Source organism: Calonectris borealis, chromosome 2, assembly GCF_964195595.1.
Source record: "Calonectris borealis chromosome 2, bCalBor7.hap1.2, whole genome shotgun sequence".
Lineage (NCBI taxonomy): Eukaryota > Metazoa > Chordata > Aves > Procellariiformes > Procellariidae > Calonectris > Calonectris borealis.
Genome location: NC_134313.1, coordinates 134,217,811 through 134,238,100, shown reverse-complemented (window position 1 = coordinate 134,238,100; position 20,290 = coordinate 134,217,811). Strand labels below are relative to the sequence as shown.

At 43.2% G+C, this 20,290-nt stretch overlaps 1 protein-coding gene across 4 annotated transcripts; it reads left to right on the top strand.

Moving 5' to 3' along the window:
• The first annotated feature begins 95 nt into the window (after positions 1 to 95).
• On the top strand, positions 96 to 20,290 carry NFE2L3 (NFE2 like bZIP transcription factor 3). 4 transcript variants are annotated; one of them, XM_075143517.1, is made up of 5 exons: positions 96 to 147; positions 433 to 743; positions 13,965 to 14,111; positions 14,972 to 15,055; positions 17,427 to 20,290. In XM_075143517.1, exons 1-5 carry the CDS (start codon positions 138 to 140, stop codon positions 18,636 to 18,638), a joined length of 1,764 nt encoding a protein of 587 aa, XP_074999618.1. In that variant the 5' UTR covers positions 96 to 137; the 3' UTR covers positions 18,639 to 20,290. The 4 variants fall into 4 exon arrangements, with proteins under 4 accessions (XP_074999618.1, XP_074999620.1, XP_074999619.1 ...); XM_075143518.1 differs by having other exon boundaries at positions 98 to 147; positions 13,965 to 14,066; XM_075143520.1 differs by lacking the exon at positions 96 to 147 and adding an exon at positions 12,157 to 12,223 and having other exon boundaries at positions 607 to 743.

Sequence of the window (20,290 nt, the reverse complement as noted above, 5' to 3'; positions counted from 1 at the left end):
GTCTGCCCGAACAGCCTTACGCCTTGTAAATGCCAAAACAAGTCTGAAACGCTCAGATAAGTAGAAGAGATGAGAAGTGATAAAAGGCCTTTTTGGAGGACAGAGAAAACAAAAAAGCTGGAAAAGGTATTTCTAGCATGTGCGAGAGTAAGTTCGGGTAGTGCCAAGCAGATGTGTTGTGGAAAATGCAGTTCAATGGGTGGGAAAGCAAAGGCGTTGGATAGATATTTAGACACCAGGTTGATTGTAATTAAAACCTGTACCTGTATTTTTCTTCTTTTATTTGGGGATTCTAAAAAACGGGGGGTGGGGGTGGGGGGAGGGGGAAGCATGTTTACTACCAGAGGCAGGTGGAGAACCGCTTTGCATTTTTTGTGTTTTTTTATCTTTCCCTAGCTACCGTACTTTCTAACTCGTCTCCTTTATTTCTAGCTCGCTCCGGCAACCGAAGGCTGCTACTCCCCCCGGCCCCGCAGGAATCCCCCAGGACACAGGTGGGGCGCCCGGCCCCGCGGAGCGGTGCCTGCCTGGGCTCCCCGCGTCCCCGTCCCGCCTCCCGCCCGGGGGAAGGGCCGGTGCGGCGGCAGGGGGGGCGGGTGTGCGCGGAGCGGGGCCGGGGCGGAGGGACAGGTTGGTGCGCGGCTGCGGGAGCCGGGGAGTCCGTCCTCCCCCACGCACACGCCCCGCCGCGGGAGGAGGATGGGGCGGCGGCCCTGCGCGGAGGCGGCTGCCCCATGGCGGAGGTAAGGGCGGCAGCGGCGGCGGCGGCAGCGGGACGGCCCTGGGGGCGGGGGAGGCGCGGGCTGGGCACCGGCAGCGGCGCGGCGGGCTGCGGCTCTGCCCCGCCGCCTCGGCCGAGTGAAGGGGGGGGTGCGCCCCGGGGCGGGCGGGCCGTGTGGGTGTGCAGGTGGGGGGCGAGCTGTGGGGACGCTTTTCTGAGCCAGACCCCCCCCCCTCAAAAAATTGAGTGGGGAGACCTCCAGACGCCTGCGGGTGGTCGCAGGGTTGGCCTGTGCGCTCTCCCCCCCCACACTTCCCGTCCCGTTCCCCCGGGGGGTGACGGGCAGTGGGGAGCGAAAGCAAGGAGAGGGGCAGGTTAGTGCTGCGCAGTAACGCCATGCAGCCTTTTGCCAAGGGAGCAACGGGGGCTGGCTCTCCCAGCACCCGAGCTGCCCTGGCCGGGGCACACGCGTGGCCCCAGCACCGCTCGTCACCTGCAAGGGAGGGTTGCACGGCCAGGACTGTTACTTCTGCTCGACAGTTCCTTCGGAATCGCCTCAGTTTTCTTCGTGCGGGCACACAGGCAGCTCAAGAATGTCATGCGGCTGCAGAAATGCAGCTTCTCTGCAGAGCATCACGATAAGGAGCAGAACTGCACCCCTCGCCTTGGGGAAGGGCACGTGTATGTCGTAGTCTGGTAACTACACTTGTCAGGAACATTTCTTACATCTTGGGAGTCTCACTGTGCCAGGGCTAAACTCCAGCCTGGTTGTATCTGCCTCGATTATCAGTGTGGCATCTTGAACGATACGCTCAGGCGACACGTACCTGGCAGTGATGGCTGGTTTCCCTGTTTCGGTTGCACGAAGTCCTTACTGCACTTCTGTCTGGGGCACCCGCTCAGACCCTCGTCCTGCGGAAGAGCTGTGCACATGTGTAATTCGAAGATTAGGCAAGCCATTCAGCTGCAGGGACTGCTTTTCTGAGTTAAGTCGCTAGTGGGCATAGAGTTTCATTTTTCCTGAGTAGTTTATGATCTGAGACTTTTGTGATACACTGCGCAGATACAAAAGATACAGCAATGCCACGGTGATGATTTTGTGACTCAGATGTTCAGTACATTTGAAATACCAAGCTTAACTACCAACATTTTTCAAGTTGGTTTTGAACCATTATGACCAGCATCAACTAACAATTCCTAAATTTGTCTTGCATGGTAGGTTTTTCTTTTTTCCTTCTTCCTTTTCTTTTTCCTCTTTTTTTGTTTCTTTTTTCTGTTTCCCATGTGTAAGCTTGGTTATTTTTGTAAAGTAGTTGCAAAACTAGTTTCAACACCCTAACTGTAAAGGATCACTTGTTCCTGTGGAGAGAAGATGATTCATTTCTTTGCTAAATGTAGACGTGGGCCTCTCTCTTATGTACATTTTATTTAAGTGAAAGACTGATTGGAGCAAGATAAGGCAGTATTAAGTTCTTCACCTAAAATGTAAATGGACTTCTAAGTGAAAACCCCCGTGTCTGTTCCACCAGGCTTCTTTTGAAGTGTGTGACAGGTCCAAAACATGAAACACAGAAGAAAATGTTGATCTTTGTTTTAAAGATGACCTCTGTAGGTTTGAATAAGTCCGCTTGTGCTGTCAAAATGTTGTTGTAACAGAATAACAGATTTAAAAGTGGTTTAGCTGATTTATAACCTTCATTTTGCCTTTTGTGAAAGTAGACCCGAGCTATTTTTAGCGTTTCTCTTATCCATGCTAGATCAGGACGAGGAGTCTGTGTAAACAGATGAAAGTGATTGCTTTGTTCTGCTCGGTATTGTGGGATTGTGTGACGTTCTGAGGAGTTAGCAGCTGGATTCACCCACCCCTGGATTAATTTTATTCATTGGGTACCACTCCCTGCTGAGAATGTTGCTGGCAGCACAGTGCGAGCTGTTGATCCTCGTCCTTCGGGAACTGGTATTTAAAACCACTCTGGAAGACAACTGCAGATGAAAAAGAAAATTCAGTGGCTGAAGCGTGCTGTCGGAGCGTGCTAAACTGTATGGGGTTGCCTGGCCTGTTTTTCTGTTCTGTGCTAAGATGAGACGTAGCGCAGTGTTCGGGCAGCCTGAGCACTTCGTCTTTGACAAGGAGTAAAGCAAACAGGTGGGTTCCTACATTTAGCTTGCTGCCCGACGGGCTGGGATCAGCCCTAACCTTTGTATTCACTATGTTCCCAGCAAACTATTTCACTCAGTCCCTTTCTTAAACGTAATCAAACGTAAGTTTTCTGATGAAATGTAAAACCCACAATATTTTGTTGCTTTAGTAATAAAAATTAAAAAATGTATTTCTTCTGAAATACACCTTTTAATGGAGAAAATAATCATATGACCTCAGAGTCTTGCTACCCATTTTCTTAGATGGATGTGTGTAACAGGACCAGGCATAAAGTGTTTGTACCACAGCAGAGACTACATTTAAAAAATGTAGTGTTTTTTGTTGTGAATCCTATGTATAATTCACTGTCCTGCATTACCTACAGCAAGTCATAGCGGGTGGTTGGTAGAAGATGTGCTCATATGTCTTAGGATATTAGTTTAATGCCTCTGTGCTGTTCTAATCTCAGTCAACTACAGAATCAAAGCTTGTAGTTTTGGTTCTCATGGATGTTTAAGATTGAGACTAAGGTACCAGGGTTCCTGCACAGGAACCATAAGTAACATCTTTAGAAGAAAAAAAAAAAAAAAAGAAAAAAAAAAAAAAAGAAAAAAAAGCAATAAAATTTTGCTTTGAATACCCAGGAAAACAAGCATCAGTTCATGCAAGGAAATGGAATAATTTCTATAGTAATGAAAGGTCCTACCATTTGCAGAATACCCCCGACCAGCATTTTGGGCTCCAGTGGGCGTGTTTGCTACGGAAATAGATAAAAAGCATAAGAGTGAACCTTGTCTTTTCTTTGGGGTGATTATTTCTCATGTTACCTTTTTTCCAGATACAACAGTGTTTGTGCACCACCTAGTCTTCCTCTTCACAGTTTGCTGAAAAAAGATTGCAATTTTGGTTTTTTTAAGAAAGAATTTATAACGGGAGCACCACTTACTCCTTAAATGGTAACAGCACCTATTTGAATGCCGACATCCACTATTGAAAACATGGGTGCCTAACTTTTTTTGTCCTACTCAAACCTACTCACACAAGTTGGTCACGGTGAGTAGGCCATGTGTAAGTAGGTCACATTGACTTACTCACACAGGTAAAGTTAGGCATGTCTGCTTGTTTTTTCCCAATGTGCTTGTGAATTATTGTTGGATTGCTCAAGCAATGTGTTTTAAGGAAAACGCTAAGTTGAGATGCTGTGTGGCTGTGTAAATTTTGAAGTTTTAAGCATAGAAAAAGCAACAAAAAATAAAAAAAAGACATGCAGCTGGCACTGTATATAGGTCTGATAATTGGTGGGGAGAAGAGAGAAGCCCTCCTACAGGCACTAACCTGGGATGCAGTCCGTGCCCCACTGTGCCAGCTGAAGGCTGCATTTTCCTTAGGCTTCTCACTGTAAACCTGCCCCCACAACATTTCTAAAAGCTGTTAGGTTGAACCATAAGTCCATATGCAAAATGAACAAGACCTGTTTTCCAAAGCACCTTAAAAACTGTGTGTGGGGAAGCGTGAGGCCTCAGTGCTGCAAGATGCGGCATCAGTCTGGTGTATGTGGTAATAGCATTCACAAATACATAGAAAGTCTCAAGAAGCTTGTAATACAACAGTGTCTTAGCCGAAGATCTTGCAAGAGTTAAGAGCTGCCCTGCTTGATTCACTGGTTTTCTTTTCCCTTTCTGTCTGTGTATCAGTATTTCTCTGTGTGTGTGTGTGTGTGTGTGTGTGTGTATATGTGTGTATACATTTGAAGAAAGGGAGTATAAAAGTGGATGGGTTCTCTATCTTTCATGGAATATACATGGGGAATGATTTAGATTAGCAGGAATGGACTACATAGCTCTTCAGTTTTTTATCTGTGGCCCGAATCTCACAGTAAAAATGCTCTCACTTTCCAAATCGTGTGAACCCCCAAGGACTGACGCTGCCCACGCCAGCCGAGGAGGCAGTACCTGAACGAGGGCAGCGGTTGCTGCGCTGGGTCATCGCGCCGTGCGTGGGACGTGCTCCAGCTCGGGGTGGGACAGAGGAGGAAGGCTCTGCTCCCACCCAAACCAAGTAGGTTTGTTGTATCTGGATGTATTACATTCTCTACAACAGATTTTGAAGCCCTTCCCAAGAGCTGAATTCCTGTGCTCGATTAAAGAACACCTGCTCTAATTAATAATTAACAGCATAACATTGCTGTTGTTTATGAATTACAAAAGTTAAGGAAGAAGACACACAGTGGATGATTTGTATTGTTTGTGCTGTGGTGTCTATGTTCATGTTTAGAAAGGCCAAGTTTGGGTCAGGTTACGTGAAACCTCAGACAAGCACGGTTCTTTGAACACCGTTAGAGGCTGAGTTTCACAGTATTAAAGCACTGGATGGGGTAAATCCGTCCTGGACTTTGGGCAACGTTTGAAGTATTTACACTGAGTGAGAATAGTTTGATTTACAGATTTTTTTTTTCTTGGTAAGTGTCAAAAGTTGGGTAAAGCCAAGGTAAATAGAAACCAGGTAGGCTTTTTTTTCTGAAGGCTTTTCTCCAGTCCGTTTGAGAGCAGTCTCACTGAAGCTGTGTGTTTAACTTACAGAACATACTTCAAATTATTCTTTTTTTTTTTTTTCCTTTTGAACTCATTGAGCACTAGAACATGGCAATATTGCTGTGGAGGGACATTTGCAAAGAGATAAATGGGCCGGGTGCCTGCTCATGGATGGCTCTTACCCGTTAGCTAGACCTTACCTAGGTTTAATATGAGGGTGTGTGAAGGACCGCGTGGTGTTTCAGCGAGAGCTGGGGTAAGAGAAGAACCTCAAGCATTTGAGGTACGTATTGTCTTGAAGGACTGTGATTTTGATTTTTACGGTGCGCTGCAGGAGGCACGAGGGTTTTGAAAAAGCCAAGTCAAACACGAAGTGTGTAGAGGGAGTCAGTGGCGTAGGGCTGACCTACACCAGCATTTTCCTGCTCCCTGGAGAGTGGGGAAGGTATTTCAGCTGTGGGATGTGCATGAGAAGTGTATGTGAACGGAGGTGAGGGGAATATCAGACAGAAAGAAGAAAGAATTAGTGTCGTAAGTGTGGAAAAAAGAAGAGGAATTACATACGGTGGCAGGGGGAAGGTGAAGATACTCAAATCCCAGAGGAGCTAAAATATCAGAGTGTGGATTTTAACAGCGCTCCCTGCTCAGGGCTGAGTCGGCAGGCGTTTGGTGTTGCAATGGGGCCGGTGGCTTGAGAAAGGTGGGAGCTGGATACCTGAGAAAGTATATTCGCCTGGCAGGGCTCAAGAGGAAGACATCGGGAACTGAGTTGTGGACAAAGTTTTATCAGAAAGCGTGTTCCCTGGATACATTTATGTTTATTCAGTAGTGACTACATCACACCAATGAGGATATACTAGCAATCAAAGATAGAGAAAGAGAGAAGGAAAGAAGAGAGTCTCTTGGAGAACCCCGATGACCACAATAGAAAGCATCTTGGGACAGCAGAAGCATAGAAAGAGTTCTTTCTTTTTTAATGTGCTCACTCTGAAGGAGTGATTGAATAAGTTTAATAACCTTCATCAGATTTACTGTCAGAGATGTTGCATCCTGTGGGATGAAATTAGTTTCTGGTGCAAAACATCAGCACAGGACCAAATGGCTAGAGGGTAAAACTTTTCGGTTTGTGTTTCAGAAGCGGTTTAAAACGTTCATTTTGAAGGGGATATCGAGCTGTCTTTGGCATGAAAGCTGGTGTTTTAATTGAAATTAGTGACGATACTATTTATGTCTGCGTCTTTAACTTGTATCCGTCTCTGCCTCCATTTGGCGGTAGGTTGGTGTTAATTCTGTGTATGTGCCAAACATGTAGAGTGCACCGAGTATGTGTGCTTTGTAATAGCTGACATAGCTGACATGCTATGTACAGCCCTAGCACTTTTGTTTCCGAAAAGCATGTGGTTAGAGGTGCTAACAACTCACTGCAACAAGCAGGAGTGCCTTTAACAGCGTGCATTTGGTTGCAGCCCAGACATTAATATTAGGAATTGGAGTAGATGTGTCATAGACATCTGACAGGTGCCACATTTGGAGTCACAGTTATGCACCATTTGATTTACTCAATTGCATTGCTTAGTTAGTGTGGCTTAGTGTGGTTTTTAAGCCCAGCCATATGTAACATAAAAGTTGCTTTGAATTTGGTGTTTCCAACCCCCATTCCACCCTCCATGCTTCCTAAACCCTGGCTGCATTTCAAATGATAAAGTACTCTTCTGTTCCTGTGTTTTCAGGATATTTTAGGGCTCAGTATGAATATAGAGAAACAGCAAGAAACATTTTGCTTTTTAGCTGAGATTAAGTAGATATCAATTGGTAAGATTAATTATCATTGCATATTTGAAGTATGCAGCCAAAGAGCAACATCAGTAACCTTAGAACTATATGAAAACAGTTATGCATTGTTATATTTAATTATTAATCATAATTAAAGTAGTAAAGTGAAACTACTGGTTATTACTAGAAGCTGTATTTCTTTTACCTAACTTGTACTGGTGTGGACAATGTTCTGGACATGTTTCGCTGGGTAAAAAACTGGCTGGACGGCCGAGCCCAGAGAGTTGTGGTGAACGGAGTTAAATCCAGTTGGCGGCCGGTCACGAGCGGTGTTCCCCAGGGCTCAGTACTGGGGCCGGTCCTGTTCAATATCTTCATCAATGATCTGGACGAGGGGATCGAGTGCTCCCTCAGTTTGCAGACAACACCAAGCTGGGCGGGAGTGTTGATCTGCTGGAGGGTAGGAAGGCTCTGCAGAGGGACCTGGACAGGCTGGATCGATGGGCCGAGGCCAACTGTGTGAGGTTCAACAAGGCCAAGTGCCGGGTCCTGCACTTCGGCCACAACAACCCCAGGCAACGCTACAGGCTTGGGGAAGAGTGGCTGGAAAGCTGCCCAGAGGAAAAGGACCTGGGGGTACTGGTTGACAGCCGGCTGAACATGAGCCAGCAGTGTGCTCAGGTGGCCAAGAAGGCCAACGGCATCCTGGCCTGTATCAGAAATAGTGTGGCCAGCAGGAGCAGGGAGGTGATCGTGCCCCTGTACTCGGCACTGGTGAGGCCGCACCTCGAATCCTGTGTTCAGTTTTGGGCCCCTCACTACAAGAAGGACATGGAGGTGCTGGAGCGCGTCCAGAGGAGGGCAACGAAGCTGGTGAAGGGCCTGGAGCACAAGTCTTATGAGGAGCGGCTGAGGGAACTGGGGTTGTTTAGTCTGGAGAAGAGGAGGCTGAGGGGAGACCTCATCGCGCTCTACAACTACCTGAAAGGAGGTTGTAGTGAGGTGGGTGTTGGTCTCTTCTGCCAAGTAACTAGCGATAGGACAAGAGGAAATGGCCTCAAGTTGCGCCAAGGGAGGTTTAGATTGAACATTAGGAGAAATTTCTTTACTGAAAGAGTGGTCAGGCCTTGGAACAGGCTGCCCAGGGAAGTGGTTGAGTCACCATCCCTGGAGGTATTTAAAAGACACGTAGATGAGGCCCTTAGGGACATGGTGTAGTGGGCATGGTGGTGTTGGGTTGACGGTTGGACACGATGATCTTAGAGGTCTTTTCCAACCTGTATGATTCTATGATTCTATGATTCTATGTTACTTAATTATTCAAAACGTGGCAAAGATCACCAGACTGTGCCACGTCTTTTCAGCTTGTAGGAAGGAGAGGGCCAGTTCTACAGAGACATGCAGTTAATAAAGGAGAAGGGACATAAGTTTGCAGAAAAGCGTCTCAAAGGCTAATGACAGTAATGGAGCAATTTAACGTTTGACAACTAAAATAAAGAAAATGTAATGTAGAGGAATTAGAAGACAGCATGTGAACAGGATACATGAGTAATCAGCACAAAAGATTATGTCCTTTTGCAAATAATGGTGGTCATATACCTTTGCTCCGGTGCTGGGATATTTGTAGAGATAACTCAGAGTCTGACTGCAGAGAAACAGAGCTCTGCAGGGGCAGGTACCCCCTGCCTCTCGGTGCTGCCTGTACACCCAGGCAAACCACCCTGTCTGCTCTGTTCTGCTGAGGCTCCAGAGATAGTTCAGATATTTCTGTGCACTTGTGTCATGGTTTAACCCCAGCCAGCAACTAAGCCCCACGGAGCTGCTCGCTCACTCCCCCCCGGTGGGATGGGGAAGAGAATCAGAAGAGTAAAAGTGAGAAAACTCGTGGGTTGAGATAAAGACAGTTTAATAGGTAAAGCAAAAGCCGCACACACAAGCAAAGCAAAACAAGGAATTCATTCCCTACATCCCATCGGCAGGCAGGTGTTCAGCCATCTCCAGGAAAACAGGGCTCCATCACGCGTAACGGTTACTTGGGAAGACAAACGCCATCACTCCGAACGTCCCCTCCTTCCTTCTTCTTCCCCCAGCTTTATATGCCGAGCATGACGTCATATGGTATGGAATATCCCTTTGGTCAGTGGGGGTCAGCTGTCCCAGCCGTGTCCCCTCCCAGCTTCTTGTGCACCCCCAGCCTCCTCGCTGGTGGGGTGGGGTGAGGAGCAGCAAAGGCCTTGACTCTGTGTAAGCCCTGCTCAGCAGTAGCGAAAACATCCCTGTGTTATCAACACTGTTTCCAGCACAAATCCAAAACATAGCCCCATGCTAGCTGCTATGAAGAAAATTAACTCTACCCCAGCCAAAACCAGCACAACTTGTAGCCTGAGCTGTGTAGTTTTAGCCCTGTTTGCCAACTGCGCGCTGATCGATAGCTGAAAAGAGCTTGCTTGTGCTTTCTGCTGCTCCTAGAGAGGGGCCCTGTTCACCCATCCAATGCATTGCGGTAGACCTATTCGTATTTTGGTATCTTACAGGTTCTGCTCCCTACACGTTGTTTTATAGACAACAAATAATATATGGGCGTGGGAAGCAAGGGGAGGAGATACGTGGAGGGGTAGTTTGATGTACGGTGCACCCGACTTATGCTGAGATCAATACTCCGATGTACTTAAAATGAAGGCTTTATTCTTAATGTGGTAAGAAAACCTGCCAAAGAAGGCAGCGTCCTTCCAATTAAATGCAGGCCAGGCCACCTGCAAAATCATATTTTCTCTCACCTCCACGTTGATTCTTGGACCACCTTAAGTAGCAGATTTGACATAAATTACTATTTTTCATATTCCAAAGACTGACAAACTGAAGCTGATAGTTGACCTGCGGTAAGTTGTACCTTAGGGAAAGGGCAGATGCCCAGTTAGAGCCCAGCCCTTCAGCGTACAAGGCTGATAGATAATTTGGTAAATCAGACTTAGTCTCAGATTGTGTTCTCTAGCCCAACTGAAACTAGTAAATAGCAGAAGCAAGATTAGAATTTGAGATACATGGGTTTTTTTTTTTTTTTGGTGGGTTTTTTAGTGTAAAACACCTGCCTTGTGCTTGCACAGAAATCCTTCCGATTGCAATTCGAAGGTTGTCATCAGGTAGGGTTGCCGTTCATGATTTTTAAACAGCCTGCTGTGGGAGGTGTGAACTTCCACACCCTCCAGTGGTAGAAGTGGAAAGGCTGCTGCAATAAATGGGTTTAGTGGTAGTAGCAAGGTTTCTACAATCAGCAAGAATCAGTCTTTTTGTCTGTACAGAGACCCCCCCCCCGAGACATATGGTCCTGATCTAGCTCTTGGGCTCATAGTGGTATTACAATAACTCAATCACTGTTTCTTCTGCTACCATTAATGCAAAATAAGGAACAGGACAGAAACACTGAGTGTGGTAATGCAGTACTGTTTACACCTAATCCCTTTTGTCATTAGATATATATTCAGACTGCAAAATTAAGCTATCTTTAAAGAAATGCCTTATTCAAAAACATGATATGGCTGGTTTTGGGGGAGGCACCCCTCCTATTCTCCTCATACCAGTGTCCCAGCAATTAATACTAAGGGATGCATGGGCATGGAAAGAAGCGTTCAGTTGTGGAGCCGTATTTTCCAGCTGTCCTTCATCATTGAGAAAGACTAACAAGCTGGAGGGAAATGTAATGTCAGAGAGTAAATCTTTAACAGCATAATCCAGGGGATTTTTGTTAAAAGCCAAAACTGAGATATTAAGGGGAAAAGGCTCTGGTTGTGTTACATGATTTCCATATAGAGTGTCTCGTTGAAATGATCCCGTACATAGAAACTGGTGCTGTGAACAATTTTACACGCACTGTATCTGTACCACCGCTGTTGTGAAAAGCTGGTCACAGGGCCATGCTCTTCCAGAAACTGCCCTGGTACTGGTGAAAACAGTTTTTTTAAAAGGATGGATAACTTATTGCAGTAATAATCAGTGTGAGCAGGCATGAGTATATTTTAATATCATCTGCTGGAGGAATAAATGGTGGTAGTAAGGCTAATCTTCAAAGCCGCACAGTGCAGCATTACTAAGCTCAATCAGTAGAGATGATACGTTCGCTTTGGTGAACTACAGTGAATGGTCATGATTGCAAATGTGAGACCCTGTCTCCCTCCCATCCCCGCTGGCACCTCCATTCACGTCAGCAGGAGCTTTGTGCGAAGATCAGAGGGAGACTCCGATCTCCATCCTGTTCTTAAGCCAAAGGGTGCTTAGGACAAAACGGCATGTGATCCTGTAGTGCAGTTGGTGGCTCTCAGCCTGGAAACTAAGGGTACCAAGACACTGCCTATGTCTTAGCAGAGAAAATAGTCAAAGACATTATTATTTGTTAAAAGATAAATAAAAAGCAATGCAGACTCCAGATACATCCTAAAATTAATGGTCAGAAGTATTCCCCATCTCCTTAGTGGTCATCATGTATCGTCAGGAAAAGACCTAAAAATTCAGTTGTCTTTGACGTCCTGGAGGAACTGAAGCCATGACAGTCTTCACAAATTTCTACGAGCTTCAGGAGCATAGTTTCTCTTCAGGAAGGAGCCATCCCATCAGGCACACCAGAAATTCGGTTGTCCTCATGATGGTGCTGGGAAGGACCATCTCCATCGTAGACTTCAGCAGACTGGCATCGTCTGCAGGCAGATTTCCACCATAAGCAAGTTGAACTGTGAGGGTTTCGAATGATCTGCAGGGCGCACCGTGGGCTCTTCACACAGTCACGGCAAGCTTTGCTTTTCCCTGGCAGTAGCGTAGGTTTGTACCCCTGGTAATTTTAGTAGGAACCATCGAGTTGTCACCCATATACTTTCTGTATTCAAAACCTGTGCTTAAAGGTGTTTTTCGAGGCATCACATTATAGATACTACACCTCTAACTGTTTCCTGCATTTGCCTCTTCGTTAGCTGGTAGAGTAATGAATTTGCTGTGTTCTTCAGGAGCCGAATACTCTGCCTTAGCAGCAGCAGCTTCCCAGGCCACTCAGCTCAAGAGGAGCTGCTTAAGGTCTGTAATAGCGATTGTCCTTGACTTCTTATCTGCTTTTGATGATGATGAATTTGATTAATTAGGATGATAATAGATCATATTCATCGGACAAGTTGGTTGTTTGTAAAATTAAAGACTAGCCCTGATCTGGCAAACATGTAATTACGGGACTAACATCATGCCTGTGAGTAGCTCCACTGAACTCATTTAAGTGTTTGCAAATAGCTAGTTACCGTGTACTCAGTGTCCTGTACACCGAATTCCCTCTCCTGCTGTTCTACTACATAGAGGAAAACTGTATTTTTGTGTGTGTGTTTAGAAAAGTAAATTTGTTTTCTTATACTTGGCAATAATAAGTCATCTGGTCATTTCCAACTGCAGCTGACAAAGAAGACATACTATATTGGAATATAATTTTTAATGATGTGTTGGGCATCATTGAAAGAAAGTACCTCTTACATCAGAGTGACAGATAAGCGCCTGGTATATCTATTTGTTGTTAGAAATGACTGTTTATAAAATTAAAGTTCCCTTCCAATCCTTGAAAAGAAAGTACAGAAAAATGGAAAGCCAGCAAATAAAATAAGTTAAAAATAAAATTAGTTTTCATAATTTTTAAATAAATTTTAATAGAATTAATAAAAATGGAATTAGTATTACTTTGTTTTCAAACTATATTTAATTTTACTCAAGTCCTATTTTTAAACCTTCTTACATTTAATTCTTAATGTGTTTTGTATGAAGCAATAATTTAAAAAAATCTCGTACACATTTTGATGACTATTACAGCTGCAGTTTTTATATAGTTTATGCTTTCATGTAAAACCTGTAAAGTAAATTTGTTGTGATTTTTAGAACAGAACACTAACTTGTTACGTTTGCTGCTGTTGAGAGCTTGTCTTTTCTGCTCCTGCCATAGCATTTTGCTATGGAACTAATGCAGTGGAGCCACTAGGTTTTCTGGCTGCCATTCCACCAAGTTTCACATTTTAATAACTCAGGTTTGCCCTATAAAAGCTGAAATATCAATTTTTTTTTAAATATAAATATGCAAAGTCCTTAGCAGTGATTCCTTCTCACCCTAGCAATACCCCAGCCCTGTAATAAAAATTTTAAAAGTCTGCTCATATGACTATAGATAAAAGATAACTTGAAAAATGCTTCTGAGACTCCTAAATCAGAACAATTTCATTGCTGGAGATTAAAATAAAAACCCCATCATGTGGATAAATGGGAACTGGGTAATGACTACGTGGAAGCGATGGGGAAAGAGAGCTGCTATTACAGTACATGTTAATGTGATTGTTTTCCTGAAAGAAAAAGCGAGGGATTTTGCTAACTGGCCATGTATAATTGCCTATGTTCAGATTCCATCACTGAGAATATATCTGGCTTGGATGTGTTGCTGTGAAATGACATCCAAAAGACACTGAAAGCCCAATCTTTCCATGAAGTCACATCATCGTGTGTCTGTTTTAGAAGAATTTGTTTCCAGTGTTTATGAATGTCCCTTTCTACCGCAGATGGGTTCAGTGCCTGGGCACCGAAAGAGGAGGCAGCGTCTGCACTCCTGAACTGACGTCGGTCTCCTTCTGCCCCCCAAGTCTACACAGAGTCAGTTCATCCACATGAATGAACTGTTCAGTGTCTATTTTATTTGAGATGCTATAGCTGTAAAAAAAAAAAAGAAAAAAGTGCATTCTAAAGGTTAATTTTGACAGCTTGTTGCTTAATAGAACTGTTCTATTTGTGTCTTCAGGATGTTGACCTGAAAGCATGTCAGGAAGCTTTGGATGACTGCTGTCCACCCCAAGGAGATGATCAGCTGGAACTGCAAGAGGAGGAGGAAGACATAAATCAAGTAAATGACGAAAAAAATGGAAGAAGGGAAAACCATGAAGAGGAAGTGAGGGAGGATATAGGTCTTATCACTAAGATAGAGAGTAGTGAAAGAAATGGAGTGAATGGTTTTGAAAGGAATATTTGATTTCCTCTTTTCATGTGGAGTGTCCTTTGCTAGGGCAAGGAACAGTGACTGCAGATGATACTTTGTGAATGATGCCCTTGTACACGTTCCTGAAAATTGTTCCCCCCCCGCAGTATAGTTTATGTAGCTGAAATGTTCTAAAGTTTACAGAAATCACTGGCAAATAATCATTTTTCAATTTGTTTTTTTTTTTTTTCCTAAAAACACTTGAGACGTGGATGCTAAATTATACTGCTTTCACCATTTATGTAAAGCTTGATGCTCAGATGTAGAATTACATTTGAGAAACTGGATTGTTCAGATCTTAACATGTGTATTGTAACTAGAAGGCAGAGAAATAATCTTAATGATGTTAAACCGAAATGGGTGCGCTTTGGGTTTTGTTCTCTCTGAGAGCTACAATGAAAAGAACATTCATTCTTCTTGAGACCTTATGAGAGCTGAGAACATCGGATCCGGTTGTCTTGCCAGCCCCTCTGTTCACCATTGCCCTGGCAGCTAGGCTTTGAAAAGATACTTGATTTTTCCACAGTGGTGGGTAGGTGCAGCCTCAGAGAGGAGGAAAGCCCGGTTCTGCTGTTGTGGGGCAGAGCAGAATGCTCTTGCCATGGAGTTATTCCGCTCGTTCTGGCATCCCCCATCAGGATGAAGACTTGATGGCAGGGTCAGCAGCAGTGTTTCACAGAGCTGTGCTCTGTTGCTTCTCAGACTTTGATTTTTACCTCCTTTTATGTAAAATAACTGTGCTTTACAAAGCATTTCTGTTTCTTCTGTCACAGAGCAACTGCAAGCATGTAGATTCCCTTCTCTCCTTAGAGGGCTATTTACAGCTTCTGTCATCGCAGATGGAAAACGTGCTAGAGGTAAACGGGATAGATTGGGATACAGTCAGTGATTATTGGATAATGACTTACTCTGTTTTGTCTAATTAAAAAAAAAACAGTGAATATATCAGCAAATCAATGCAGTAAAACTTACCTGAAGACATTAAGTAATCCACCTTTTACAGCAGCTGTCATTGGCTCTACTCGAAAAATTTTCCCCAGTAATTTGTCTGTGATTTGAAAACTGCAAAGTCCTGTCTTCTTTGTCACCTGGTGTTCAAAGTTGGATGGAGCCACCGGACAACTTAATTAGTTCAACTCATAATTCCCTTTCTGAAACCTAATGCCAATTCGTATTTATACAGCAGCTCTTGGTGTGTTTCTCTAGAGCAACGCTGAGTTATTAAGCACTAGCAGCTATTAAGCATTTGCAGCCAAAGATTAGAGTTGCCATAAATATTGGGTCAAGTGCTTACAAGGATAGTACCCTCAAGAAGAACAGACCCAGCTTTGCTGCAAATTAGGTCAGTCAGCATTAGCGGCAAAACCATTTTGTTTCCTTTTTTTATCTTCTGGGCTTCCGATACTATTGTTTACTTTCTGGGTGCCCATCTTCACAAAAAAAAATCTGTTGTTATCTTAATTGGAGTCTCCCTCCTCTCCCACAGCTCATGGCTGCAATCATTAACCATGAAGCTACTCCCTACATTCCTTTTTTGCAACACTCCAAGGGCAACTTACATATGCTTCCCATTGTAGGAGCCTTACAGGGTCATTAGTGTTTTCCATAGAAATTCATGTTTATCTCTAGGACACCTAGTTTTGGGAATCTCTAGGTTGGATAGTGCCTCCCAGCCCATAAATTAGCCGCCTCCTCTGTTCAGCTCTGGTAATGGATTCCGCACTAACAAGGTTCAGAAGTTCATCAGTTTAGTTTTCTCTGTTCTTTTCATAATTTGAAAGGAATTTGGCTGTAGCCTTTACATAGCGGTAACAGTACACAGTTGCATATTTTATTTAAGACTATTAATGCACTGCCATCTTGTGACAATCTGTCTGTTGAAAATGGATTGCTTGTTTTTTCCAGGTACCAAGTCTTTACAGTGTCGGGGATTTTTTAATAGTTAACTTGCTAAGAATATTTCTTTTCAAGGCTTAATTGAAAATACGAGCTCTATCTCAGACTACAGATGGTCTGGTACAAGGTAACTCCCTAGGAGAAATAAGGCAAGACCTTCTTCTGTTACCTGAGCTCCCAGTAAGCATAGTAGGGAACTTGAGACGTTCTGGTCTTTATGGTACATCATTCCTTCCCTGTGGAAAGTGCTTTTTACATTGTTTGTTCAAGGAACTGCAGTCAGAAGAGTCTTCTCCTGCACCACAGTAGGGATGCTCAGCTATGGAGGAACCATATCATACACTTCCTACTTGATGTATTTACATTCTCAAGTTTTTTGTATCTATGTATTTTATGACTGCTCTACTTGTCAGCAAGTGCCCTGACATAATCTTGTGCAGTGGTTTTGTATTTCTAGGACCCAGCGACTATAACCCAGGCCTACAAAAGGTGGGCCTTAATGCTGCTGCAGCATTCATTTATCGTCTTGACTTGAGGGCTGAGGGATCATACAGCAGCTTTATTTTTGTGAAGAAAAACTGAGTAGTAATTTAAAGTCAAAAGACATCCAGAGAAGGTGTGATTTGGGGGGGCGGGATGTTTCCTCCAAACTGATCAGTAAAGGAGTTGAGTTGAAATCTGAACACAATAGACCTCAGTTAAGAAGGAGCTAAGCCAAATGTAGCAGCTTACAGCCCCAGAACTTTATAAACTGTGAAAGGAAAGCAGTGAGAATGTGCCAGCATGACCTTAACATTCCTGTCCTCCTCCTCTCTTTTCCTGCCAGTGAGCTATTTATCTTCTTTATAAGGTTAATTTTCTAACAGTTTAGCACCTTGAACCAGCTTACCCTGGAATCAGATGATCATCAAAACCACTACCAGGGAGGAGGGGCAGGACTGCCCCTCCTAGAAGGGCCTTTTTTCTTAGACCAGAGCAGATGAACACGTAGGCTGTAGTTTGATGTACACTTGCAACAGTCCCATTTCCACCTTTTAACACTCATCAGTCCCACACTGTCCTTTGCGAGTCCTCCTCCTCCCATCCCGTCAGTCACTTTTCTTCTGCACCCTTCCCGCTTCCTCTTGCCATATGCCAACGCGGGGGGTTCTGTGTGCAAATGGGAAACAGCATTCAGGGTAGCTAGAAAAAGAGTTTAACATATAAAATTTTGACTTTAATAGATTCCAATAGTGGAATACTAAAAAATTAATTGATCAACACTGTGTAGGTGAGGAATGTGGAGGCATTAATTTTATAAAAGATTAAATTTTTCCCCCCATCATCTTTTAGGCGAGTTTACTGGAAGATATACAAGTTGCTACGTCTAGTAGAGGCCAAGACCCATCATCCTCACACCACAATATAAGTTTGACCCAGACGCTTTGCCACTGTTTCAGTCCTCATGATGCCACGCTACTAAGAACAGACTACCCCACTCAATCAAATTCAGAAACAAGACATTTACAAAGGCAAGAGTCTTTTCCTCAGTCAAGCTCTAATATCACAGATCCAGAATCACTACTTCATGGGTCAAATTTGACAGGGCTGTTTTCAGCTGCTGACATTAGAAACCTAACAGGCCACGATGATAATATTGATGAAATTAAATTCATGTCTTTGGCTTTGGAGGAAAGCTTTGAACCTATAGAAGTTTCTCAGCTCTTTGAAGAACCTGGCTCAGATTCGGGACTGTCTTTGAATTCAGATCACTGCACCGCCCCTTACTTGATCTGCAGTGAAGGTGCTGTTGGGTACAGCAGTGATTATAAATCTGTTTCTTCACATGGCTTAGGAACTGTTGGTGGCCTTAGCCAAGAACACAGTAAATATGGCAATTTGGAATATCCAGGTGATTCAGAGTGTTCTAGAGAAGACACACTTCAGCAGTTTCTTCATAACCACACTTATAATCAGCCGCCAAGTCAAGCAGCATCCACTCCGGAGCATCAGCAGCAGATGTGGATGGAGAAACCAAACGAAGTAAAGGATAGGTGCCATAATTCTACTGATACAAACCTTAGCAGCGATGAACGCCGTGCAAAAGCTCTGAGAATACCATTTTCAGTAGATGAAATTGTGAGCATGCCCGTTGACTCTTTCAACACTATGCTAGCAAAGAACCATCTGACAGATACTCAAGTATCACTTCTACGTGACATCAGACGAAGAGGAAAAAACAAAGTTGCTGCCCAAAATTGTCGTAAACGTAAACTGAATGCAATTCTTAACTTGGAAGAAGATGTATGTAATCTTCAAACACAAAAGGAGAGCCTTAAAAAGGAGCACTCTCAGTGTAGCAGATCAATCAGCCGTATGAAACAAAAGTTAAACAACTTGTACCGTGACATTTTCAGTAGATTGAGGGATGACCAGGGTAGACCTGTTAACCCATGCCAATATGTCATTCATTGCAGTAGCGATGGCAGTGTTTTCGTAATACCCAAACGCTTGGTCAAATCAGAACAGAAACAAGGTAACGAAAAAGAGCAGAAACAAAAATAAGATGGCTGACGATTGCTTAGGTTTTATTTTTTCCTGAAAGGATGATAAGGATATTTGCGTGAAGACTGGAGGTCAGTGATTACAGTGGTACAAACAGAAAAGACTACTTTTGAGGAGGAAGGCTGCATGCTCAAGGGTCTGGCAAACCCAGCCAACTGTGATCTGTTAGAAAATCTACCAGCTGCGGCTTCTGAATGAGGAAATCGGTTTAGTTTTAATTAGAGGATCTAGGCCATCAGTGTGAGTGTAGTTATATAGGCCTATGTAAAACTAGGACTTTAGTTTCTGGAGATGGGGGAAGGGGGAGAACATCAGTGGGGGAAAAAAGCAAGCTTTAGGTCAAAGTTACACATGGAAGAAAGATGTGTTTTAGTCTTGAGTACTTGATCCTTCATATACAAAGTGACCTTATTTTATTATTCTTTTTTAGCACTGAAAGAAATATTGTAGCTCAAGTTCGTCTTCACCTGAAATTCACTGTGGATTTATGTGTTCCTAAGAGATACTCTGTGCTTTGCATTTGTTCAGAACTGTTCTGCTTTTCCTGGTTTTCCTTTGAGGAGAGAGGCCTAGGAGGCTATTGCATTTTTCCTTACTACTTTCACCATCATAGCTCCAAGCAAACATAATGTACCAATTAATTCTACAACTCATATGGTCAATCTGCAGATAGATTCTGAAAAAGAATTAGTATCCGATTCAATATTGTCTTACCTTCATCCTCTGCAAGTGAATCATTCTCAACTTTCTTCCATGAAAATGAGTGATGGTGAATGAGTTCCTGTTCTGTTTCCTAGTCTGTGGTATGTTTACTTGTCTACCTTCCCTTTTCCCTCCATTTGGATACCTTCCGCAAGGAGAAGTACTAAAGTTTTTCTTCATAGCTTTTTAAAACTGGTATTTTTTAAGTACCTTCAATGTAATGAATTTAAATTCTTTTTTTTTTTTCAGATTTTCTCCAAATCTTTGAAGTAAATTAAATTGAACCAAATTACTATTTATCTGTACTTGTGATAATGAGGTTACACTCTGGTAGTGGCTTTGAATGAAGAGATGATCTTTTGGTTTTGATATTTATTTATTTGTGCTATGAAAAAGAAGACATTTTATTCACTCACATGCTTATTCACAACAGCTTATCCTTTTCTATTTTACAACCTGAAAAGCGTCTGCAAAAAAGATGGCCTAAAAGGCATGTAATGAATGATAAGGAAGGAATGTTAAGAGGCATACTAGTTTGTAAGACGTTAAAATAATTACTATTAACAACTAGATAGCAACAAATACTTTTTATATCTCCTATAAACAAAGCCCTTAAGACTGGTATTAAAGAAGATCTCATTGGTCACGGCATGATGACAATGTAGCAACTTTATGGTCAGGTATGTTTAAAAAAGCACAAAAACTACACGTACATGCAATACAAGTTTAAATGCCAAATTATACCTTTTGAAAAAATAAACTATGCCATTAGCATGTAAATCATGTTCTTTGTTTGCATTTGTGTTTACAGTAACTGGTAGCATCAAGTGGTATTTTCTAAAAAGGGAGCACTGCCTCATAGTGCCAAATGCACTGAATTATTGGTAATGAAATCAGCCAGTTTGAACAATTTGCTCTGCATTTTGTATTAAAAGATTTCTTTAAATAAA